Here is a 27,506-nt window from a genome sequence, read left to right as displayed (position 1 = left end):
CCAAGCATATTCACAAAACACAGTGCTTTAGCAATGCCAAAACTACAAAAAGAAACCCATCAAATGCCGTTTTCCCAAGCTACTTAAATTTAAATTTCAGGAGTGAAGAGTCTGTTTTGTGATCCATGCAGAGCCTGAGAGCATGGAAATGTGTTTTAATAACAGCTCTATACATGTGTTGTTTATGATTACTGATGAGAGGGATTATGCATCTCCAGTTCCTCTCATCATTGCTTCCAACCTTTGGATATACAGCAGTTGATAAAAGATGAACAAAGCATTATCAATAGGAATATCTGAGCCAACCCATGGATGCTTGCAGGTCAGTACAGCTCCACGACCTGATTATGGCATGGACTACCATTTATACGATTGATATGTGGAAGGTGGTCCTGTGTTCAATAGACCCCATCCCAAGTCTTTCTATATTTCATTTTAGTGGGCTTCCTGAACCTTTTCTACTCTAACCTCTTTGGTTTTCCAGTGAACATACAAAGTGCTAGAGTCTATTAGTGGGCAGGATTTCTAAGAGTGTTGGAGATTTGGTAGGATCACCAGATACGTCAAAAGGAAGCTCTCGAATGGCTGTTCTATCACCAGGTTCTATCTACACTCATTCCGAGTGTCTAGATCACAACTGGGCACTGAAATTTAGAAATACTTTGAAACTTATTAAGATCCCCTGGTATTTTAAAATATTGGATTCAACAACTAGAACTGTGAATACTACTACTACTACTACTACTACTAATAAGACATTTCATAGGATATTAATCGCAAATCAATATTCTGTGAAATAATGCATTGATTCTATAAAAATGCCTCATATTTATATGAAATGTCTATTACAAAATACAAAGATACTAATAAGTGTGTAGTATGTAAAGACAGAAAGTGTCTGAGTTTTGTATATGGCAAGAGATTACTGCAGAATCACATATTTGTGGCCTTTTATACTATTTATACGACATTTATTAAGAAGCAAAGAGGAGAAAGACATCATTTTTTTGCATCCAGATACATTTGTAATTAACCTCAGACCTTTTAAATGTAACTCACTACTGCAAATCCTTTTTGCAATTAGCCAAAAATTCAACGGCATCAGCAAAAGAAAGAAATTGCAATTGGTAAGTCAAATTTCCATTAAACTAAATAGACTGAAATCTTTAGAACAGAGAATTTGAAAAACAACCTAAAGAAAATGGACAATGCTTTCTTCTCACAGGTATTAATGAAGGCACATGATGGGGCTGGCTAACTCTGATCTGTCACATCAGAGGCACCAAGTGAGGAGGAAAATGGGGATGAAGAGAAAAGAGGCATCGGAAAGTGAAATGAAGGCACTGAAACAGTGCAGCTCAGACAATCTTCTGGGAAACATCAGAGGAATAAAGAATATATCCTGGAAGTCTCAGTCACTGTGTAATGAAGAACTCCTGCAATATATGGGCAAGTTGAGACTTTTTGTGCAGACAACGCATCGGGAATATATGTACCTCACAGCTTAAGTGTCTTCCTTTTGCTACACAGGGGAAAATTCTTTCCTCCTTTCTCAAAAGTAGAGAAATGGGAGTAGCAAGGACAAGATATCTCACTACACTTTTATATAAAAGCTTTTGGGGGAACAGGGCACACTCTTTCAAGAAATATAATACTGGTATTTTGGCCTCTCCTGTTTAAGTTGCACACTAAAGGATAGTATCCTCCATGACATGCAGCTTGAACGCCTGCTTGTGGAAGGTAGCACATGTTAGCAAGAGAATTGAATCCTTTCAAGCAAGGATGAGCAGCATTGACCTTCTAGAGGTTGAACTACTATTATAATCCCTTACCATTAGCTATGTTAGCTGGCAATAATAAGAGCTGTAAATGAAAAACTGGAGGAGCACGTCTGCTCACTCTCACTTTACAAACATTTGTCAATCTTCTAGTCAGTTGAGAACTGAAATATCTTGATACAGTATAATGGGAATTGCTGAAACACTGTGACCTGAAGTTAATGCTCTAGTCATGATCAAACTCATGTGGAAAGCAGCTATGGGCATGGAGTGGTTCCATAAGTTGTTGCACACAAGATTTGACAGGAAGAATTACCAAACCCGTTCCATGGCCAAGTGATATATTTCTCTAGGAATTCCTAAAGATGGTGAGCTATCTCTTATTCAGTTGTTTTGCCCAAGACAATAATAAGTGGGAATTAAAATCCCCCCCAATGGTTGAAAATAAATTAATGTTTCTCACACATAATAATTTTTAATTTTTTAAATTCAAATCAAAACAGATAACTGAATGCATTAAATATGTATGTATTGCATACTACATCAGCTATGCTGTCTGCAAACATCTATATGGATTTCACAGGGCAAGCATCCTCAAACAGTTTTCAACAGAAATACATAACTGCCCATATCCAATTGCTAAAATACACATCTACAACTCATTTTAGAACAGTGTCTCTACTAAGATTGGTCCAACATACTGAGACTATGGCAAGGAGAGGCTGTGTTATTTCTTAGTAATTGTTGTTGTCGTAAGATGAAAGTATAACTGTGACCAAAATGTGGGATGGTTAGCTGCCTTGAGTCCCCACTGGGAGAAAGGCAGGGTAGAAATGAAGTAAGTAAATAAAAAAGTCAGAATTAAGTATGATACACAGTACAATCTATAATTTTAAACTCCTGTCCAAGAAATGTAAGTCAAGGTTCAGGTACAGAAGGGCATGTGGCTACCTTCAAGTCAGCAGTTGACTTATGGTGACCTTATGAATTTTGTAGGGTCACCATAATTTTGTACACTAACAGGTGATTTGCTATTGCTTTCCTCTAACATATAAGCTACAATACCCGATAATCCTTAGTGATCTCACATCAAACTATTAAATAGGCTGCCCCTGCTGAGCTTCCAAAATCAGATGAGTTTGGGTGCCTACAAGTTATTCAAGCAATCCACCACAAAATTGGCAATTAGTGTCAGATTGTAAATGCATTTCTGGTTCTAAGCTACTGTTGAGGATAATGAGAAGAAAATCCTTTATTCTATACATTAGTATGTAGAAAATGAAAACCCCAATATAGTGAAAACAAGACTGACAAAAATTCACTAAACAAAAGCAGACGTGGTTGAAGGTCCAGCTCTAGTTTTGGAAAAAGAAATAATTTTAAAGGTGAATGGTGGAGAGGACCCCTATAACCTTCTAAAATGCCAAATGGTTAATCCTTGAGGTAATTTCCCTCCTTGTCTTTCTCTTAACAAAGAGCAGTTCAGGAGAGACAGAAGAATGCTGAAGACTCCCCCCCCCCCCAAATACTTGTCCTGCCCTAGAAGAAGCAAGAATTTTATTTTTACAATTTTTCTTCTAAATGTCTTTATGAGCTATCTCCTGCCATTTTCTGTTCTTAAAAACTGTCAAAACACCAATTCCCTACCGATTCTGTCTATATTTAGGGTCATTTTCTTACTTTTCCCAAGTGCAACTCCTGTGATACTCTTTCAGATAGTTTTCATAGCCCCCACTAACTGCTCCAGTTTCCAGTTCTGCTGCTCACTGTACTTTTTTCATCATACGAATACTAATCTGTTTCTCTGAATTGATTTCTTCTACATTAACTTTCATGTCTTCCTAACTAAATTTGAAAGTTATCTTCAAATTCTCCAGACTCCTATTTATTTTAGTAGGCATTTTTCTACTTTTTGGATATATTTTAACCCCTACCAACCCAAGGGGTTGGACTGGATGGCCCACGAGGTCTCTTCGAACTCTATGATTCTATGGTTCTATGAAATGTCCTTTTGTTCACATCTTCATCCTCCCCCCCCCCTTTTTCAGGGAAGATTGTTTTTCTCTTATTAATGTCTTAAGATTTCATTATTTCAGCTAGACTTTGTCTTCTTCTCAATTGTTTTTATTTTAAAATTAATTTCTGTCCAAATTAAAATGAAAGCCAACTGGGCTTGTGTGTGCTTGCTTTGTACTGTAGTCAAGCACATAATGTATAATTTTTTTCCTGTGTACCATACATTTTCAGTGAGACTATTTTTCTCCCAACTATTTTTAAATTCCACTATAAACATAATTTTATATTCTAAAAGTTGGTTTAATTAGATTAGTTTTGTAAATGATTTTTCAAAACCATTTATTTTAGTGACGTACTATTCAGAATAGATGTCAAGTATTCACCTCTCTCTCATGATCTGCTTCCTCAAAGGGAACTGAGATTAAGCATAATAAATTAAATATGATGATGTTTTCTTAACTTTAATTATTTTCTGAGCTGATTGCGTATTCCCAGAAAACCTGAAAATGAAGGTCCAGAAATATGACATATACACTAATACAGTAGACTGTCAGTTAATTGGCACTCATAGTAGATGCCAGATAAATGTAGTTTCTGGTTGCTTGAGAGTTACTATTAAAAATAGGTGTCATACCCCATGAAGACCCTCACTGTTTACCCCTAGTTAAGCCCTTTTAAGTCACAGGGATTAATATTTTATGTATAGTTTCTGTGAGTTCAGTCTAGACAGCCTCTTTGAATTTGAAGCCTCTGTCACCCTGCCTCTTTAAGAATCCCCTCAGGGGCGGAGCCTCAGGCAGGGCACTTCTGGTGCTTGGAAGAGTCAGCCTTTTCATGACTAGAAGGGGAAGAGAGAGGAAGGCTAGAAAGTCTACAAATTGCACATCCAGTCGGATGTGCAATTTGAACTGTGTTCAAGTCCACTCAGAATTAAATATTGAGGCCGTCTTAGAGATAGTTGCACACCATAAAAGAAAGAGACAATAAGAAGAGATGAAGATTCAAGAGCCTCAGTTGGGCCAGAAGTGTGCCTGTCTCTCAAACACTTTATCTCTCCTCATAAAGACTTTGTAGTGAGACCCAGGAGGAGAGAAAGTCTAAAATTCTTGCCAGTTAATAAACTATTGTTTGATTCGACTATATAGTCTACAATCTGCTCCCTGCACAGTCAATTCACCTTCTAAGTAGTTAAGATAGTGTGGGGGCAGAAGAGTAGGCCTACTATAAACAATACAATAAACTTTGTACTGACTTGATATTGTCATTAAGAGCAAAATAAAACAATTAAAGATGAACTTAATGCAACACAGAATGATTGTGTTATAAAAAATAATTTTGTGAATTCAGTATGCAGTTTTAATTAATTTGCTTAGTTCTGGTTAACTGAGAGTCTACTGGATCTGACAATTTCAGATTGCTTCCATATTAAGACAACACAACAAAGGCACTACTTTTGCAGCTACCTGGAAAGGGAAGTGAAACACAGGTCCCACGTAGTACTTAATATACCATGATTCCATTCAGAAATGCTTTTCTTCACGACCAAGATTCTATTCTAATGACTACTCACAAGTAAATCCCATTAATCAAAGACACATTCCAATGTTGATTAAAAGCTCCCTGCTTATAGATTCTGGGGATTTTTTTTTTTTGCTTCATATGTATTTTAGCTGGAGTATTAACTGATTGCCTTTTAATTAGCTTTCTAAGATGATGCTATAATAATTTGTTCCTTTTTTAAAAAAAGAATGGATTAACAAACACGAAGCTTTCAATAAAGGTGAGGTAGCTCTGTAACATCACAATAATACTTTATCAGTTCATACTGTACAGAAGAGCAATGCGATGGTGATTTTTTTTTTTTGCCCCTGACCCCTACCACAAATTATTTATGCTGAAACCTGCAGGAACAACACAAAATACACTGGAATACAGACAGCATTGGGCAACATTATTGACTGTAGTATGGTTGATGCAGATGTGGAATAATGACAACTTCAAAGAAAAATCCACACACCTCAAACAATATGGGGACACACAAAGATGATAGAAGGTAATATTACTACTTATGACTTTGTTTGGTGGTATGCACATGCTACATATATCTACAGAGAAATCTATTTGATATTAACTTTACTCTTCACTTTCATGAATACCAGATATAACTTCAGCCATATCATTGCATGTCCTCATGCAACAGCTGGCAACATGATTATGAGCAGTGCAGATACACACACATGAACAAAAACACAAGCACAAATAGCAATGGAAAGTACATTCCTTATTTTGACGCTGAAATAAAAAGCCATATGTTTCTGCCCTTGTTATATGTCTTCTCATTCTAAAAAAGGCAAACCTGTTGCATAAGAAAGCTATGCCAAGATATTTTTAGCATGCAGAATATAGTCAAAACACCTTCAGTGAAGATGATGCGTCTCAGTTTGGCAGCTGTATAATAAGGGCAGAGTATACAATGCCAGTGAAGGAGAGGCAATGATTTCTCCATGCAAGCCTGAGTTCCTCCACCTGACGCAGCAGCATGAAACAAGCAGCAAAGCTTGAGATGAGATGCACCTCCAAAATGGAGCAGACAGTGAGGCTGAGCCCCATCTCACCTGCACTCGTCTCAAAGGTTACATTCGAGCTGATTGTATCGTTCCCTTTGAGAAAAACCCGTACCATGTACTTCTCCCCAGGAGTCAGGTCAACCAGCTCCACATAGGTTTTAGCAGGGTAAGATTTCACAGTTTTGTTACCTGAGAAACAAAAACTTCACATCAAAAGAAGCTACCAGGAAAAGCAGAGGTTAACCTTGTCCACAAATTCCTATCAAAACCTGGTTGGGGCTACTGAGGTGTGACATCTGTCCTTGCTGATGACAACAACATCACTACAAAAGGGGGTTGTATTATCAGAGTGAGTATCCAGGATCACTGGCACCAGCATGCAATTGTTCATGGGTTCGTGTACAAAAGCTTTTTGAATCAGCTCAATCAGCTTGTTTAAAGGGAAATTGTTGTTTTAGGCATCGTTTAACTAACCTAATTGAGCACTTGTTTCAATATCCTTAGGCTGTGACCAGATGGAAGAGTCTCACACTCCTGGTTCAGTGATTTCATACAAAACCAAGAGTGCATTGAAGAGACTACAGGAAAGAAAGGACATTTTTGCACAACTTTTTTTTAGGAAACACTTTATCTGGAAAAGAAGGGACTGTGTGCTGCAATCCTGACATGGTCTTAAAGTGCCAGATGTTTGAAACCAGTGACAACCATTCTTCTAGCAGCTCTCTTATGGTAGATCAGAAATGCCCTTGGTGGTTTGAAATCAGAAGCATTTTTTCAAAAAGCAAAGAGGAAGGGAAGTAACTCCTGACCATAATTAAAAACATGCAGACACATCATAATATTACAGTATATTACAAATACACCGTTAAAATCATTTGCACTTAAAGCAAGTAAATAGGCATTGTTTGCAAATGCAGGATAGCAACCTCCCACACCCATGGGATAGTTTCAGTTTCCTGGATGAAGCATCAGCATAACCATAGAAAATTAGCAGGCAGAAACCTTAATATGCACTGTCACAGGAAAAACAACAACAAAGGCTTAAAACATCTTATAGACAAGCAAGTTTTATTTGGCGCAGTCTCTCATGAATTGTAGCACATTTCCTCAGATGCAGGTGGGCTATATTCCATGAAGCTTACATCAAAGAAAAGTTGTCAATCTTTTACAAGACTCTTTGTTGTTGTTTTTCCATAACAGAGTAACATAGTGACTCTCTAAGTTGCAACAGAACTACTGGATTTTCAATCCCTAGAAACACATTTGAGAGTGGTGACTAAGTTTATGAGACCATCAGGACTAAGAATTTAAAATCACTGGAGTCTTCAAAGGCAATCAGAAACCTTATTTATCAGTATATTCCAGTGAAAGAAAGAGACCATATTCTTCAAAAATAGGCAGCTGTGGCCTGTACAGGGATCCTCCAGAGTATTACTAAAACACTGGCGTGACAATTCTCCAAATAGCTGTTACTTTCCCTTGACTAATGTATAGGATATGATTTGCTTCAGCAAACTACAACAAGACCTAGGACATATATTTAAATGACCCATAAAGCCATAAAGCCAGATAGCACTATTTTTGAAAAAGTATTAATATAGCACTTAACTACTTGAACATTGCATATTTACTCAGTTTTAAGTTCAGTAAATCAGCCGTACAGGAGATAGATGAATGTTTAGATTTGATAAATTTAGTCATTTGTTACTGAAACACAATAATTCTTCTACACAACGATTACATCTGTCTGGATTTTTGGGGTGTCCCAGTCCAGAAACACCATTATTATTGTTCATTAACCAAATCCTGCTGTTACAGCTAGATCTCTAGTTGCTAGATATCTGCTTTATAGCTATTTTGTTCTGTGAAACTGTGTAGCCATCACAAACTCAATTAGCCTGGTTTTAAAATGTAGGTAGGCCTTATTGGATGCAGTGGCCTGAAACCACCATTCAAAATTAAATTGCACTGAGGACAGCAACATAGAATACAATTCCAATGTAATTTGAAAGCTATATTAAACACCATGCTTTCCTCATCCCCCAAGCAACAACCATGCACAAATTAAGGAGCAGGCTTAGTTACACTATAATTAACATTGCATGAAAGGTCCATTAAACCTCTGAGAGATGACAGGATCTCTGGTGGCATTAAGGACCCCGCAGCATTCATGTGCTCCCAATGCTTACTGTTGATATACTCAACCACAAACTCAGTATCAGGATCAAACGTGTGGTTCCAGGTGATGTTTGCCCAGTTACTGTTAGGTGAAGCTTTTACGTCCCAGATGAAATGCTTTCCAACACCAGCTGGTGAACAGGTTAGAACACAGGTTAGTAAATGAGATTATGTATTTAAAAAGAGGTATTCCAACATCATAACAAGTAACTTCTTTCTTTCAGGAACAGGAGAGTCAAAATACACACAAAGAAACACCAAATGTACAACATTCTGGATTCTTTAGCTGTATCTCTATCACTTTGTGGGATTCATTACAAAAAACCTTGTGCTGCAACTTCAAACAGTATGCCACTTTAGTATTGAGGTACCTTTTTCTTCTTTCATTTCTGTGTCCTTTTAAAACATCAAGCTTATTTATAAACCTCTTTTATCAGATCAGTTAAAAAAACTTAAAAGCAAGTATTACATTCCTGCTCAAACCTATCCATAATCATTTTGTAATGTGAGCGATTTAGGACGTGATGCACATTTGAAAAATGCCTGGAAGGTGGGCATTTTTCCTTGCCAACCATAAAGAGAGACTGCATGAGGACAGTTCCTGATTCCTTGCTATGTAACGCAGAAATTCATGTCCCCTTACTGATTTCCTGTCTATGAGATTGCTTCTTACTTAGTCCTCTTTCTCAGTAGGTTCTGTTACCCCAATTCCATACCTCTCTCTTTGATGTTTCCTATCTATGAGGAACAGAACAAGACCAAATATAATGCATATTCAGATGACATGAAAACTGGGCATTCAGAAGAGCTAATGCAGTGTGACGACCAGGAGTGCTTTAGCTAATTTCTAATAGTTCAAACAGCTGAAAGGAGCTAGGAACCCAAGCCTGGACAGATGTGGGCTGTGCACTTCTATTCCTAAGATGAATGCCTTTATAGGTGCACGTATTTATATTTTCCCGAGGGAACATATATTTAAGCACTGAAGAGCTCAACTGAGAGAGGTCTGAGCTATACAGCAAACATCTAGTAAAAATTACCACTAAACTTTTAGAACCCAGCCTTTTTTTTTTTTTGCTACAAAAAGCCATGGTTTACCTTAGATACCATATGGGTAACACTGTAACACTGAAGTGCTGACATAAATTATAATAGTCTCCATGCTTGAAATCCTTTCATATAAATAAATTGCAGATTCCTATGCCATTAAGAACTTAGCTGCTGCATCTCCAGATAGTCTGCCTAAATAGGAAGATTGATTAATCATAAGAGAATTTTTCAACATTGCACCAAACTAAAGAGAAACTTGGCAGTCTTCAATGTGCATTTCTTTGTGTCTTAGTCTTAGGCAAGCTAGGTGAAACGTGATATCATCTTTCTTGTCTGTAGTTTATAAAGGATATACAAAGTGATTGAATTAACTGTTCTTAGTACAATATTTTGTGTGGGAAAACAGATTAACAGTTGTTGACATATTAGCACAGTGGTTCCCAACCTATGGTCCCCCAGATATTTTGGACTTTATCTTCCACAATTCCTACCAATTGGTAAACTGGATGGGATTTCTGGGAGTTGAAGTTCTTAACAACTGGCGGACCAAATATTGGGAACCACTGCATTGGCGCAAAGTCCTATTTTAGGTTATTAAACTATCTGGAAGAAAGTGCTTCTCAATTTAGCAAGAACTACAATTGAATAAATATGCATGATTATGATTTAGTTATTAACACTCAATGGGAAAATCTGCATAACATACTAAACCATGGACCGCCTTGAGTCACCGATAGGCTGAGAAAGGCAGTATACAAATACAGTAAATAAATAATAATTTGCTAACAAGTAATATTTTAGAATATCCTCCTTGATTAAATCCACTTCCAGACTAACTATATCAGAGAGCTTTGCTCTATAGTTTACAGTGTCGTGTGAATTCAGTAACAGTTGTGATTCTAGTTTGCTCCTCTCCCAACTAACACAGACCAATCCCACAAAGAAACCTCAAACAAATAGAAGATTCTGAGGACAGTTTCCCCCCAAGAAGAAACAAATCAGAGTAGCAGTTGTGCCCAGCTTTGCACAACATGTCAGATAAATCATGGAATTTCATTTCATGGTTTGTTTAGCCATTCCTAAACACAGGAGTGATCGAGCAATGTGTAATAACATATTTATTGTCTATAATTCACCACAGCTGTTGTAGGTGCCTGGTTTATTGTAGAATATGAGTATGCCCAATCTTTTTTTTTTGTAATGAGGGCATATTCTACAACAGTAAACACAGTCAATGTACAAAGTAACTCAGGGTATATCTGTACTAGCAAACTCATCTTGAATGGAGGCCTGGCTATCTTCATGGCCCTCAACTATTTCTGGTGACTATCATTTTTTGGTTTATTTTGGTCTAAAGTTACTTTGCCCTGCTTTGGGAAGTCAGTGGAAACCTTGGAGTTTGCTGTAAAATCTGGAGTATCCCATGGTTGGAGGTAATCTGGACACCAGCACCCTTTTCCAGCTGCCCACAGATCTCTGTGTGAGTTCCTGGTCATTGTGGGTGCCTCTGCTGACACCAGAATGGGTTGCCTGTGCAACCATCATGAAGGAGGGAAGCAGTCAGCAGAGGTGCCCATGCACCCAGGCCATCTCCTCCCTTTCCTCCTGGCCATGCCAACAGCAGAACAAGATATCCACAACCACATTGTTTTAATGTCAGTCGGCAGGAGGGAGTGGCAGTGGTGGCAACATGGAGGTGTGATGCATACTGTCCCAGGGGAACAAGTGTATTCTCTGGATGTTTGAACAATAGTCCTGAATTCAGCCTGGTGTAGATGCGCCCTTAGAATCCCACCCTAATCATTTTTGTGGATAACTACAAGAAGCAATTCTTATTCCATAAAAAAAATTCATTTTAAAATGCCTATACATTTCATATTCTGATCTGTCAATTAGCACTGCATGCTCATTCATGCAACATTAATTTTGAGCAGCAAGACGTTTTTGAGAAATTCTTACACCAACAGATACAATTCAAAGACAGGTACTAGGCTGAAATGTCTTTGTTTGGAATACATACAAGCATTCTCACTGAGTCCAATGAGGCTCCATGCATGTACAAGTTTTGAAACTAGTCTTAATCAGCTTACTGGGATGTGTTTTAAAATCTCTGTTTGTATATAAAATTACTGAAAACTATTAAATGGCTATGTTGTGATACATTTGTAACAGAAGACATGCTAGCACAGAACTGACCCAGAAAATGTTTTCTTCATGTTTTATAATGTCATTGCCCAAGTATTTTTAAGGCAGAAGATGTCAATTTGGTAGAATATCCATGTTAGGAATAATAGCATGTGGTTCAATTCAAGTCTTCTTGACTTTGAGAGACAAAATGTGCATGGAAGAATATTGGCAATATATCTTCTCCTCCTAAGGTGAATGTTTGAATCAGGAAAATCATGGTGTAGATCTTGCTTCTGCCATAGACAGATTACGCAAAGGTTTTGAATGTTGACTGATAAATGCAAAGTACAGGCATGCCTCAGTTAACAAAACCTCTGACAAAGAAGTTTTTTAAACAAAGACTTTTCAAGCTGAAAAAGATTGGGATTCTATTCTAGGTCATAATTTTGCAGTTGTATCTGCTTGCCTACAATAGGCAAGGAAACTGCAACTACTTCCAGAATCCCTTTTCAAGCATGCATGCACAGCTAACAAAAACAGAAGATGGTTCTGCCTCAGCAGGTGCACCCAGCATATTAAAAAACCACAAAAAGAGAAATAACAAGAAAAGTGGAGGCTAGGTAAATAAAACAGTTATCAATGGATGCATTTTGAAGGAAACCTTCAGATAGTCTCTAGAACAGCGGTTCTCAACCTGTGGGTTCCCAGATGTTTTGGCCTTCAACTCCCAGAACTCCTAACAGCTGGTAAACTGGATGGGATTTCTAGGAGTTGTATGCCAAAAACACCTGGGGACCCACAGGTTGAAAATCACTGCTCTAGAAGATCAAAGATGTTTGTTTTATTATGCAAGGCTTATCTGATCTGACTGTTTCATTATGCATTGAAGTTTGGATAAAAGGTCTGCTGACACATATTGAACTGCTCTTTTTTCTGTGGTGCAGCAACCTATCTTTTTTCTTCTGTTACCAAATGCATCTACTTTGTTAACTGAGGTACACCTTTATATTTATAACGACCATATTGCATGAAGTATTGCACTGAAATTCAGGTGGCTGCAGACATTTTCAGCTGAACATTTTAAACCCCTGATCCTGCATCAACAATTGTTAGATAACTTTAGCACTCAATATGGATAGGAATGGAACAAAAATTCAAAAATATTCTGAAAATGTATGAAAAACATATTTTTGAGTGTTGAAAACTCTTGACAAGAAAAAATGTGAATTTTCGTAGTTCAGGACTTATTCTGTGTAAAATCTACATGTGGTTGTTTTTTGTAAAAACAATGTTATCTGTGCAGTACTGCATTTCTTGCATGGAAAACAATATTTCAACATAGAAATATGTATTCATGCCCAGAAAATTCTGTAATTTGGGGTTTATTCTGATTTGCATAGAAAACAGCATCTTCTGTTCTACTAGTAACCACCACAACTGGACAAGGATGCTGCTGCATAGCCACTTCTAAGCATGTTTCTTCATTCTGACAGGAGACCTCTGTACTGCTTGTTATGTCACTTTTGAAATTTAGGGTAGTGAAAATACTTTCTGACAGAGCAAGAATCCTTGTTAAACAACTGCAAAACCTCATGCATGTCAAGAAAGATTCTTTGAATCCTGACTGAAGTTGCTCAGTTAAATTATCAATGACATTCAGTGTGCCTTGGAGGGATATAAATAACTTTTGGGCTTCAGTTAAACATGATTCTTAGTCATGCATGTACATAAATAGGTGGAGCAGATGGCATTTTGGCATAAGCACCATGAGGATTATCCAGCAGTGTGAACATAATTACAGTGCCATTTGTGGGACGCTTTGTTCAGTGTTTGGTGTTGTTAAGTATGTACAAAATATCTCTAAAAATATAGGGAGATCTCAACCCAGATAGTGGCACCAGAGACACAACCCTTCTACACCTAGGACCTAGCTGTTCAGCATAGCAGTTTGATTTTAAAGGCAGATCTATCTATCTGAAGATTACATCTGAAGTACATTTATCACAGCTATATAGTAGGTCACTGAATGTACAAACCAAACATTTATTGTTATTCTGGAATTGAGAAAAATCTCCATACTAGATTGTTTAAAAAACACGCCTACCTTGATGTTAAGCATAAAGTATCAAAAGATTCAGTTATAATTCAGATGGTTAATAAACAGGAAAGAGGAAAACACAGTAGCAGAAGCCTCTATGGTGATACCTAGAGTGCTAGCAACCACAGCTGGGATGGTAGCAACTTCTGTAGTGGTTGTAGCTTCTGTGATGGTTGTAGCTTCTGTAGTGGTTGCAACTTCAGTAGTAGTGGGAACTTCAGTGGTGGTGGTGGTTGCTTCTGTAGTAGTGGTTGTAGTGGTAGCTTCTGTGGTGGTAGTTGCCACAGTTGTAGCAACTGTAGTTTGGTCGATGGTTGTTGGAGGGATTACAACTGGGAGAGGGAAGTGTAAAAACTACATTTTTGAGATGTATTTTATCTGTTTAGTTTGTTGGTTTTGTCATTTGCTGATGCAAAATAAATATGCATGCAAAAGACAGCAAAATGTTCAAGACACAGCAAAGCAGATCAACACACACGACTGAAAATGTAAACTAACTAAGTACTCTGCACAAAGGACAGCCAAAGTTCAAATTATGTTTTCTTTTGATTGAAAGCCTTTTACTCACAAGACTTATGCAATTCAGAGGCACAGAGTGGGCAGGTGTGTGTGTGTGGGTCTTGGAATCTCTCAAATAGAAGGACATGCAAAAATTCCTGTGGGCAAACACAGAGTAAACATGCAGGAAAAGCAGCAGGCAGTGGGAGACTTCAGCCTAAGATAAGTAGCTGCCCAAAGACATGCTATTTGTTTTTGGCTTCTGTTTACTGACTCAATAGACTGCTTCTCTTAGTAAATAGGAAGACAACAAGATGCACCAACCTCTAAGGGCAGCATATATAGGCCTAACTAAAATGTCAGACAAATGAATACATACACTCTATGGGATAACATAAAACTGGTCTGGTTTGCAAAATGAAACAGTTTATTGATACAACACAATCTTCCCCAGCCTGGTGTCCTCTGGATGTCCACCTTCTACACCCATTATACAACGTGGTTGTGAATGATGGGAACAATAGTCCCCATCATAATTCAATGGGTAATGTTGGGAAAAACCAATATAACAAGTGCTAAGTCCAAAATTTTATGACCCTGGGACAGCACAAAAAAAGCAAAAAAAAAAAAAAAAAACCAAAAAAAAAACAGGCAGTGGGAAATTGTAGAAGGTATAAATTCAGGGTTTTTTTTTTTAAAAAATATGATATACTTAATCTTTATGTGGATTCAATCATTTATAACAAGTTACCTTTTCTAATAAGCATCTATTTTAAGACTGTGAATTTAATAGACTCCAAATCTGGACAATTTGCATACAAAAGAGAATTTTTAGAGTAAGTTGGACCAGAACATACCTTTCTAAATATTCTAATGCTAGTAAGCATACATCTTACTTTCGATTCGGGGGGGGGGGGGGTGCTGAATCTGAGTGAAAGAGGGTCTACCCTAGCAAACCTTTTGTATTGTTACCCTAATACCACCATGCATATGGGATATATTGAGTATGGTGATCAGATCATGATATGCATAAACTTAACAGTTTAAATAATGCACCAGTAAGACCTTTTCGCAAACCACCATGAGAATTTCGGGGGGGGGGGGGCTGAAGCCCCTCGAGCTCCCCCCCCCCCCGGCTACATGCCTGGGCCCTAGTCTTCCCAGCTTCTTATGCTTCTACCTTTAAACAGGGTTTGGAGGGGATGGGTTAAACTGAGGATGCTTTCTTCTGAAGGACCGTTCTCATATCAAACAAAAGGGTCATCTGAAAATACCATATTTCATATTACTTTCTCCACACGACAACTGCTGATTCTGTTTGAATAGAAGCACCAGAGTTTTGCTCCACTAGTAGATATTGTCATGTACTAAATTCTGGAATTTAGCAATTCTAAATGTACTTGCTCAATTAGGGTAGTTATGTGTATTTTACAAAAGGCATCTGGGGGCAGAATTTGGCATTTTAAAGCAACATGGGATATGAGTTGGAAAGAATACACAAAATCCGAAGAGGTCTAATTTACTGACCCCCTAGACATAACTTCTGAAATTTCAGAACTGCTCCAAGAATTGAGCAGTCCTGTAGGGTTTTTATTTATAAATAAAGCAAGTGATTCTCAATATGTTTCTTATTTCTGAGTTAATTGTGTTCTTGAGCAAAAATAAAGGTTTCTGGATTGGTTTTCTCCTCCATTCCATAATGGTCTTTGTGAAAAATAGTACCAGCCTGCTTTCTCTGATAAGCAAAATAAACACATCCTTTATTTTTGGGCTTCTGGATACAGGACTTGGAAGATCCTGCCCAATGCAAAAATTTCAGAAAAACACAGGTCTAGTTTTGCAAATATTGTTAGTGGAGTTAATTGTGTATTTCTAAAATGCTCTTTACCATGAAAGCTGCCATTTCCTTTTTTTTTAAAGGTAGTGGAGATCTTAGCTCAAGCTGCTAAATCCAAAGTGAGATTCAGAACACCTCACATCTTTAAAAGTAGTTTTTAAAAGCGATGCATTTCTAATAAACCCCCACCCCATCCCACGGTAGCTACTATAGTAACTACCAGTAAAGGTAAAGGTAAAGGTATTTCCCTGACATTAAGTCCAGTCGTGTCCAACTCTGGGGGTTCATGCTCATCTCCATTTCTAAGTTGAAGAGCCAACATTGTCCCTAGACACCTCCAAGGTCATGTGGCCAGCATGACTTCATGCAGCACTGTTACCTTCCTGCCAGAGTGATTGATCTACTATTGATCTACTCACATTTACATGTTTTTGAACTGCTAGGGGCTAACAGCAGAAGCTGGGGCTAACAGCAGGAGCTCACACTGCTCACCGGATTTGAACCTGCAAACTTTCGGTCAGCAAGTTCTGCAGCTCAGCACTTTAACCCACTGGTAGGTACTAGGGGGCTTCCTACTAACTACCAAGTTGATCTTAAATATAAGTTGAGGGCAGGTTTTAGGACCAAAATTATGGATTTTGATTTGACCCATGGACAAGTCGAGGGTTATTCCTGAAAGAGAGGAAAGCACCTCAGAGGGGTAGCCACCCCTGGCCACTACTGCTGCCATTTCCTTGTACAGGCATTAAGTACAGATCAGATGGAGAGAGTAAAGAAGGTTGGTGCTGGAGATGGAGAGAGTAAAGAAGGTTGGTGCTCCTTTTAGGTTTTCCCAGGGCAGACTAAGTTTTTGCTTTTCACCACTCTACTCAGAAAAGGGGAAGTGTCCTTTCCTGATAAGTATTAAATTACAGCACTCACACTGACCCATAGATAAGTTGATCCAGTTTTTTTTGAGCTAATTTTCTGAGTAAAATTTCTAGACCTATACATGAACATCTAGGGTAATTATCATTATAGTTTCAATTTTAGATGCAACATGTTGGTTTCACGCTGTCTCAAAGATGAATTAAAACATTTGCCTTAATTTCGTAAAGAACCTACATATAAATGTTGTGAGCAACTAGCTTTCGGAAGAATGTACACGTTCCCTCCACCCCCTTGCCTGCTACAGAACAAGAGGCAATAGTATGAGACAAAATCTGAACCACATAATATCATCCATTAAGTGAAGTCAAGCACTTCTAACTGTAAAAGATTAAAGCTACATCACAATAGGAATGATGTTATACCCCATTAAATGTTGAGTGCAATGTATTGTGATTATACTATTGTTAGCGAGGAAAGGAACTATTTGTAAGTAACTAGTGGTTTCCAAGCCACTAGTCAGATTCTGTACTTTACTATATTATTGTAAACTTTTAATGCCCCTTGCCCTCAGGGATGTCCCGCTTATTGCAAGGGAACAGATTTTATAGGAGTAAGTAGGGATGGTAGGTACATCTTGCTTACATGATACATCTAAGATATAGATTAGGGCAGTAAAATTAAGACAATTTGTAATAAACATGTCCCTTTTTAAACAAATAGGTTACAGTTTTTTTTTTAGAACAACCAGTTTTTATATATTAGAATGTTTGATTCTGAATTTCATGTAGGATCCAAATGCAAAAACCTAGAAAGCAAAAAAAAAAGTATCCTAATTGCTGTCTTCTCTAAAAGCAATAAGGATAGCCATGTTGTTTTTTGGATTTGTGTGTGTGTGTGTGTGTGTGTGTGGAAAGGGGATTGTGCTAAAATAGGCCATTGATAAGATGAACCCTGTTCTCTTAAACTGGTGTATTCGGCCTTAGGCAGACAAATTGTCTTTAAACAGACAATTAGATTTGAAAACTCTTTACAAAATAGTATGTGATCCAATTTATCATGAACCATGCAAAGCAAAATTAAATTAATGCAGCACAACCTAAACTGTATTGCCAGGGCATTTTTTAGTCGACAGCTTCTGCCAAGAAAAGTTCTTTTTGCAGCTCATACATTTTTTTCTGAAGCTCTGCAATAACTGGAAATGCTTACTACCCTTATTTCTCACACCTTGCAATTTCCAAATTATTTCATTGAGACAAGTTTTGCTTGGCTTTGAATTAAAAACAAACAATCTGACAAGTATTTCCCCACACATTCCTCGATATTGTTTAAAATGCACATTTGTTTAGGAAAAAGAAAAGGAAGGGGGATATGATTTTTAACTATAACATACACAAGTTAAAGAACTCTACTTTCCACTTTCCTCCTGGAAGTAGCTGTAATGGTAGTTTGATGCTATCACAAAGCTTTAAATGAATCTGCTTCCATGAAATCCATGCTGTGTTTAATATGAAAATGGCTCACATTATGAAGATGGAATTTAAGGCATCTTTTTAGTCTTGCCTGCACTCTTCCCAAGGTCAGGACCTGAATCTAGAAAGGATGAATGGGAAGAGAAACAGTGCTTTTGGCTAATGACACTGTAAATGGGTCCTTTGTTAGCTAACTCAGGGTGAAATAAGCTGGTCTGGGGTTATGGCAGGAGGTCAGGCTACATGATAAAAATGGATGCTCCTTGGTTGTGAAAACCTTGATGGGTTTGTTACATTGGTTTCCGGGCAAAGTATCTCTACACATTGTTGGCTTGTGAATGGGAAACTTCAATACAAGTTGCCTTCAGCTCCTAAAGCCCACACTTCTCTGTCTATAGATGCCCTCCCCACACACACACTACCATGGTTTCCTCCTCCTTTTTAGTAAATAGAGTGCAGAGTATTTACAGCTTAAAGTACAACACATACTTGGTGATCTATTACTATCATATGTGAGGCTTGAGATTCCTCAAAACCATAATGTGATAAGATTAAGACTATATTTTTTCCAAAGAATTGAGGAAGGGGAGGGGTCAACTTAAGCTTTAAAAACAGTTAATTGTTACAGCTGACAATAAGCAGATGTTCCTGAACAGCTTCTCAGAGGTTATACCAGTCTGTAAAGTACAAAGCAAAACCAGCTTTCCTCCCTGCTGTGCACCAAATTGTCTAAATAGAGACAGTTCTTCTTTTTTCCATTTTGTAGCTACAGTTGGTAGACAGCAGTCCCCTAAAGACAAACTATATTTTTTCTTATAACAATAGTACAAGAACAACTACTGATAGTGTTCAGCAGAAATCCATACCAGTGTGCCCTTAATTAAACATGAATCTTGCAGAGTTGTGAACTGGAGAGTGCACTATCTGACTCAAACTACTTTGGTTACGATGTATTATTCTAATAAGGAAACATATTCCCTATCCCTAAGTTCAGTGGGGGAAAACTTAGACATATCTTTTTATTCTTATAATGCGATGTGGCTTATCTGCTAAATTGGAAAACTCTCGTACATGAGAGAAACTGTTCCCTCCCTTCACAGATGCATACCGCTTCCACCTGAAGTCTGACTTCCTTGGCACAATAAACCCTGCAAAGCTTTAAATCTTGAGATGGATTTCTTTGTTACTGAAAGTCTTGCCATCTCCCAAAGCTTAATGCAAATAATGAGTTGGCTGAAGTGTCTCTTTTGTCATCTAGCTTTTGACCCCTTTGGGGCCTTGGAGGGGTCAGACGCTTGATTTTATCAGACAGGTTGAGAATGGGAAAAATGATTGCAACATTAAAACATTCTCATGAATTGCTATGACAAATGAGGTATTGGGCCAAAAGATTAATTAAATACACTTGAGATAATCACAAAAGCAGACTGGGCTACTAATGTCACCCCTGCTGCTAAAGACCCCTCCCCGCGTGAGCACCTACAGTTTCACAGAGGTGCATATACATCTGGTAGTTTGTCTTTGAAGGGGCCTCAACGAATAATGCATAACAGGAACCCTTTTTTTAAAGAAAAGAAGATAGATGGGCAAAAACATTTGACATGGACCAGCACTTAAAATCAAAAGACATCAAAGCTCCTGAAAACAGTCAGGCTATAAAGATAGCCCTTCAACCTGCTGTTTTTCTTCAACAACATATAGCTGGGGAAAGACTTCAAAAGGTGCAAAGAAACTACTAAGACTTAAAGCAGCTGGTATATGATATGTTAATAGTAAGGCATGTGAGTCCTGTTTAATACATCACAGCAGACACCGCCACGGAGGTAGCATTAAACAGCATCATGCAAAAGCGCTGCCACCCAAAGGGGAATGGGTGGGTGGGGGGTGACAATAAGAATGTCAAACAATACTGAAGGAAAACTCTAGAGACAATTCTTCATATACCCAATGATTCGAAATAGAGAGAACCTACAAGGTATGCTATACAAAACACATTAAATCCCCCCTCCACCTATTTGATTGATTAGTCGCTATAAGTGGCAGATTGCTGTGGCATTTTAAGACCAAGTTATTCATTGTGCCAGGAGCATTTTAAAAGGCAATTCATTTTTGGGTAGAAGATGCCTCCCAATAATGTTTGTTTTGGATAGCAGAAACACTGACAGGTTTGTTAATTAAACTCTATCCTGAAGCTTCCTAATCTGTTTACTGTGTAACATCATTCTGTTTAAACATCATCACAAAGCAGTCTGTCTTTCTCCTGGCATGTCTTCTTTACCAGGAGGATGCAAAAAGTGGGTATTTTATTTCCCTTAATTCATAGGAGCACTGGAAGAGATGTTACTATACCAATATTTTTGTTTCATTCCTCTTTCAAAGGCAAAAATATCAACCTAGCAATTTGAAAACATGCAAATGTGAGGAGATTAATAGGTATTTCTTTGGTGGGAAGGTAACAGTGCTCCATGCAGTCATGCCAGCTACATGACCTCGGAGGCGTCTACGGACAATGCCGGCTCTTTGGCTTAGAAATGGAGATGAGAACTACCCCCCCCCCCCAGAGTTGGATACAACTAGACTTAATGTCAAGAGGAAACCTTTACCTTTTTTTTTATTACTAAGGCAAAATTGTCATCAGTCAAGTATAATACAATTAACTGCAAGTAAACTAGTGTATCATTTTAGCATAATTTCACTAGCTTCATCTTTAGTAAAAGTTCTAGTATGTAATTATACATACTTTTGTATAAAATTGCCTTAAATTAATCACTGTTAAATATGACATATAGGATTATTTTGTGATACCCAAAACTATATGCACTTAGGACAAACAAGCTGTTGAGAGGCCCTAAAAAGCTGACCTTAAGTGGACTTAAGCAGACCACAGATGTTTAGCAGTTTTTTCATAAGATGCTTGGTTTTGACATATCCCCAAAGCAACGTCTTCAAATAAAGTTTAAAAAATTGAAACCAAGTGTTAATGTGCTTAATTTCTTCCACTTTTTGTTTTTACCATCAGCACATGTTTATTGTGCATTTAAAATTAAACCATTCCCAATTTTATAGCACCCTAAGTACAATAATATATTACAGCCCATAAGCATTGATGCTGTGAAATTCCAAACTCAATGAACAAATTTAGGGCTCCACTTGGCTGAATGAATAAAAGAGCCCTCAAATACAACAGGAATAGTTATCCACATTTTGAAACCAGTGAATAGAAATGGCCACTAAGCACTCTCTCATTCTCTCTTGCTCTTTCTGTAAGGCCATTAAATCGAAGCCAGAAAACTACAGAAATATTTTTCATATATACACAGTCAAGTGTTTTGCTCACTGCAAGAAATGGGAGTGCTGTAGAAGAACAATAAGGAAAGAGTGATAGAAGCTAGCTTTAGCATTTTCATACTAATACTATTAATTCTGCCTCTTCCAGGATCTAGCAGAGACATGTGGCCCTCAGATGTTGCTGGACCAGCCTTCCCACCAGCTCTTTGGCTAAAGGGGAGGGAGCTGAAATCCAAGAGCATCTGGCCCCACATTTCCTGTCCCTGATCTAGGGCTTTTAAGCATCAGTTCTCCATTCTTATATCTTTTTTTGATTATACTTTCAGAGTAACAGTTCTACAGGGATACTGTAGATGTGATGAACCTTTTTAATTCAATAAGTAACTGACCTTGGAAAACCTTTCCAGGAATCAAAGCACTGGTTTGAGACTTGATAAGGAGTATAACAACAGCTGACTGTGGCATCTGTTTTTGTTGGATGAGTAATTTTTCATGAAACATTTAAAAGATGTGGGAAGGGACTTCCAAAACAAAATTTAATTCAGGCATCTCTAGTTCATTTGAAAGTTATACATCTCTCCCAGTATTTCTGATTGCAACCAATATAATTTACAAAGCAATATTCTGCTTTTTACTATTACTACTTCTTCTTTTAAAATATTATTTTAAAGAGAAAAAACAACCACCACCAAGGAATACTGATGAAAAATTTCATAAGATAACATAACTACAACTTGCACTATCTCTTTCCCTTCTCCTTGTTTACAGTTGACCATGTTTTTACATCAGTCGACACTGTAGGATATTTATTATTTATTTATTTATTTATTATTTGCACTTGTTAACCGCCACTCTCAGCCCGAGGGCACCATTTTGAGCCAAATTGTCATTTTATATACTACTGATTTATCTAGCATTGTATTGTGTGTTTATTTTATTTTATATATTGTTTTAGGCACTTCGTGCCATGTGTAAGCCTCAACAATTCCCTTCAGGGAGATGGAAGCAGGGTACAAAAATAAAGTTGTTGCTTTTTTTGCTGTTGCTTTTGTTGCTCTTGTTGTTGTTATTCCCAATACTGCAGCAATATTCAGAAATGAACTGAACAGGTATCCTCACTCTTCAGTATGACTACCCATACTAAACACTTAAAAAGGCAAAGGACTACCATTGACTGTTAGCAAGGCCTGGTGCAGGTTACATGCTTTCAGGTCGCTGCAACTTATGGCACCCCAAAGACTCTCCTATCAGAGGGTTTTCTTAGCAAGATGTGTTCAGAGGGAGTTTGCCTTTCTCTTATAGAGTATGTGACTTGCTCAAGGTAAATGGGTTTCTGCAGCTGAGCAGGTATTCAAACTTTCCAGAGTTGAAGTCAAATATTCAAACCACTACACTTGACTTTCACTCTGGCCACCAACCAAAGAACATTTCTAAATATCACTGCAACTGCACAGTAAATGTTACAGGGGGAGAGGCTGTGCTAAGCATTACCTGAGACTAGGATGAGCAATGTGTGTCCCTGAAATCAGACTTCATTGTTTGTGATGTTGGCCAGATTTGATGCCAGTGGCTGATCATTATTTTCACATCATCTATACTTTAAAGCAGGGGTGCTCAAACTTTTGAAGCAGAGAGCTGCTTCATGGTCTCTCAGACTGCTGGGGGGCAGGGGCAGACTATAGTTTGAAAGAAAACATAAACAAATTCCTATGGACACTGCACATACCTTATTTGTAGTGCAAAAAGCAAGCAAACATACAAACAAGAAACAACAATACAATATTTAAAATGAAGAACAATTTTAACCAAAGTTGTTTCAGACTTTGGGTGGTCCTATCTAAAGTTAAGGGAAGGAGCCAGGTAAATGATCTTGGTGAGAGGGCTACATCCAGCCCATGGGCCTTAGTTTGGGGATCCATGCTTTAAAGGAGCATGATTCAGAGTGCTGGACCCTTAAAATGAACTAGTGTATCATTTTAGCATACCGTAAAAACCGGCATACTAGACGACTTTCTAAGGCAAGAAAGTCATCTTAAAAGTGGGGGGGTCGTCTTGTGTGCCGGCTATAAGTTCCACCACTTGAGGATGCCGAGAGCGAGGGACACGAGCAGCCATCAGAGGCCAAAGGGAGCCTGCTGGTATCGCAGCTCAGCTGGCCAGCCCTCCCGGCAGACCTGCCGATGATCCTCCTCCTCCCCCCTCGCCATCCCCAAGCAGCGCAGCCTCCTGCTCTTGCCCTTGCACAAGCCCAGCCATCACCCCCAGCAGCACTGCCGCTCCTCCTCCTCCCCGCCCTCCTCCTGAAGGAAAAAGGGGCAGAAGAGGCTGCCCCAAGCCTCCCATTCCCGGCCTCTTTCTCCCTCTCCTCTCCTTCCTTCCTCAAACAGTGCTACTCAAGGATAGTCCAAACAAAGGCACCTCCTCCGAGAAAGTCCTGCTGGAGAAACGTCTTCTTTCTCCCTCCCCTCTTTGGGGTTTCTTTCCTGTCTCTGTGCTCAGCTCCCTCAGAAAGAACAGCCACTCTTCAGTTTTAAAAGTTTTCAATAGCCTGCAGAGGGAGGAAGAAAAAGGTCTCTTTCCCCCGTTTGGTTTTGTTTCTGCATCCGAAGAAGGAGGCAGCCTTAAAGGGGAAGTCCCAGTGCAAGGGCCATCCACTCTTAAAGGGGAATCCCCCCCCCCCAAAAAAAACTGCCACAGATTCAGTGCCATGGAATCACAGGAGTTGTAGTTTTACAAGGTTCTTAGCCTTCCCTGTTTAAGAGAGCCAGCACCATACCAAACTACAAGTCCCAGTTTTCTATCAGATTGTTTAGAATTTCAACTCTCACAATTCCTAACAGCTACTGGCTGGGTTGCTGTGAGTTTTCCAGACTGTATAGCCATGTTCCAGAAGTGTCCTCTCCTGATGTTTTGCCCAGATCTATGCCAGGCATCCTTGGAGGTTGTGAGGTCTGTTGGAAACATGGCAAGTGGGGTTTATATATCTGTGGAATAATGTCCAGGCTGGGAGAAAGAACTCTTGTCTGCTTGAGGCAAGTGGGAATGTTGCCATTGGCTACCTTGATTAGCATTGAATGGCCTTGCAGCTTCAAAGCCTGGCTGCTTCCTGCCTGGGGGAATCTTTTGTTGGGAGGTGTTAGTTGGTCCTGATTTTTTATTGTCTGGATTTCCCCTGCTTTTGAGTGTTGTTTTTTATTTACTGTCCTGATTTTAGAGGAGTTTTTTTAAAATACTGGTAGCCAGATTTTGTTCATTTTCATGGTCTCTTCCTTTCTGTTGAAATTGTCCACATGCTTCTTGTGGATTGCAATGGCTTCTCTGTGGAGTCTGACATGGTGGTTGTGAGAGTGGTCCAGCATTTCTGTGTTCTCAAATACTGACTGTTAGGAATTGTGGGAGTTGAAGTCCAAAACACCTGGAGGGCTACAGTTTGCCCATGCCTGATTTAGATCTATCTCAAAAAGGGTATATTCATCAAACCCTTTGGGCATGACCTTGGAAATATCTGGCTGCAGTGCAAAATGTTCTCACATGTTGGGTTTTGGAAGCTGCACAAGATGGCTTTATGACAACTTCTGTCCCCTCAGCTTACCACTAGCTGCTTGCATTGTGTCTTCCTGCCTGGCAGGAGTGAGTGGGTTGGAATGGATGGCCATTGGAGAACTCTAGCGTTCTCTTGTTGTTATTGTTAAGCAGAGTTGTATGGCCACCTGTTAGGAAGGCTTGCATTGTGTCTTCCTGCCTGGTAGGAATGGGGTTGGACTGAATGGTCATTGAGCTCCCTTCTATTATTATTGCTGTTGTTATTGCTATTATTGTTGTTATCATCTGTCGGGAGGGCTTGGACATGTGTTCCTGTCTGGCAGAATTAGGGTTAGACTGGATGGCCATTGGAGTCCCTTCCAATTCTAGATTTCCATTATTGTTGTTGTTGTTGGGGAAAGGACATTGGACCCAGCCCTGGTCTCACTCTAGGTAAGGTAAGGTAAGGTAAGGTAAGGTAAAAATTTATAGAACTTTATTATGCTCCATGGAAACACAACTGTTAAATAAATAATAAACATACAGGAGTTTACAGGTGAGGTAAAGGTTTTCTCCTGACGTTAAGTCCAGTCGTGTCCGGCTCTGGGGGTTGGCGCTCATCTCCATTTCTAAGCCGAAGAGCTGGATACTGCTTTGATAGTCTTGGATTTGAAATCAAATCTGATGTTTTTATTTTTTATTTTTATTTGGTGTGCGATGGAAGAGGGGTGGTCTTATACGGCGAGTATATACCAAACTCTATATTTTAACTGGAAAAGTTGGGGGGTCGTCTTATACGCCCAGCCGTCTTATATGCCGGAATATACGGTATATATATTTTAAAAAAATCACTATCTCACTGTCATGAAATCTACCTGCCAATCACTTGTTGATTGGCTGGTAGATTTGTTGAAATCTAACAACACTGGGATGTGGGTCATGTTCCTTATACCTTATTTTGATGACCAAGGAGACAAAGTAAACTTGAATTTCTACAAGGCTCTAATCAGGAATTAAGGCTCAAAGAGATAAAAATAAAGGAATGTGTGAGAATAAGAATGTCAGGATTTATGGCTGAGAGTTGCCCTGACATCATGTATCATCCCTCAAGTCAAAAGGTTAAAGGACCAAATAAGTAAAGCACACTCATATTAATCCGGATAGCTCACCCTTGAGTTCCTGAAGCACTTAAGACATTAGATTAGAAGAGCCAACTGAAGAGCCTTTAAATCAAAAGAAAAAAACCCACAGAACACCAGATTCATCTCAGGGTTGCTCTGAAACAGCTTCCTCCAAACTCGCGCCAATGATTATGCTGTCTGGGAACAATGGCAGTTTGTGTCCAACATATCTGGGAGGCATGCAGGTTGAGAAAGGGTGCTCAAAAGCAACAAATGCTGAATGGTTTTTTTTAAAGGGAGGAGGTAGGGAGAGCAAGAGAGACAAGTATCAGACCATCCTACCATAAAGGGCAGATGAGAACACATTTTGGTCTCATAATTGGAAGAGCAACAACCTAGGCTAGTAGGATCTGTCATGTTCCCTGCCATGAGCAGAGGCAGATAAAGGAAAAGTTAAGGTCCAGGAGAAGCTAATGGTCTCCCTTTATCTTCTTCTTCCCATGGCAGGGAACCAGCCAGCACTTGCTAATCTAGTTTGTTCTTCTCATTATAAGGCCAAAAGATTTTACACTGGACTGGCCAGATGGAGGGACATGGAAGCAAAAGACATCACTTATCAACAGGGGGGTGCCCCCCATGTTTGGGAGGGCTTTAGACTTAAGCCTCCCATGACAGCAAAAGTGACTTAAAGATATGCCTTCATTTGCTTCTGAATATTAAATGTATGGCAGGAATAAGCTCAGCTGTTAGGTAACAGAAGGGAGACGGGAACATTTTTCCCCATTTGAAATCCAACCCTTTAATGAGAGCGCACTGCAGGCTTAAAGATAAAGGGAGTCTTTGATTAGGAGCAGAGCCTTGTTGCATATGAGGAGTGACAAAAGGCATACTGTGAAGGGCAATGGACACTTGAGGCAAACGTCTGACTAAATTGCAAAGAAACACAGTACTGAGAGCATAGTTAGTACCTGAACCATACAACTTCTTGTTCCACAAGAACATGGGGTTTTTGAAGCATTTGACCCACAAAATTGTCATTTTATTTACACAGTTGAAAGGGATTCTGGAAAAGCACTGTAATTATTAC

The 27,506-nt window shown here is 38.8% G+C and overlaps 1 protein-coding gene across 27 annotated transcripts in view; it reads right to left on the bottom strand.

Moving 5' to 3' along the window:
- Positions 1–27,506, bottom strand: part of NFASC (neurofascin) — a 220,330-nt gene that overhangs the window by 19,790 nt on the left and 173,034 nt on the right. For 9 of the 27 annotated variants that reach the window (XM_060772940.2, XM_060772943.2, XM_060772946.2 and 6 more), the window contains 3 exons: positions 13,922–14,146; positions 8,482–8,670; positions 6,410–6,550 (listed from right to left, as the gene is read on the bottom strand). The exons of 11 other annotated variants lie outside the window; for them this stretch is intronic. In XM_060772940.2, the coding sequence (XP_060628923.2) occupies positions 6,410–6,550; positions 8,482–8,670; positions 13,922–14,146 (555 nt within the window). The remainder of the gene's footprint in view (positions 1–6,409; positions 6,551–8,481; positions 8,671–13,921; positions 14,147–27,506) is intronic. 7 more of the 27 variants (XM_060772947.2, XM_067468043.1, XM_060772958.2 and 4 more) reach the window with 2 other exon arrangements.

The sequence above is a fragment of the Anolis sagrei genome, chromosome 4 (genome assembly GCF_037176765.1).
Source record: "Anolis sagrei isolate rAnoSag1 chromosome 4, rAnoSag1.mat, whole genome shotgun sequence".
Lineage (NCBI taxonomy): Eukaryota > Metazoa > Chordata > Lepidosauria > Squamata > Dactyloidae > Anolis > Anolis sagrei.
The sequence above is the reverse complement of the archived record's forward strand: the minus strand, read 5'-3'. Positions and strand labels throughout refer to the sequence as shown.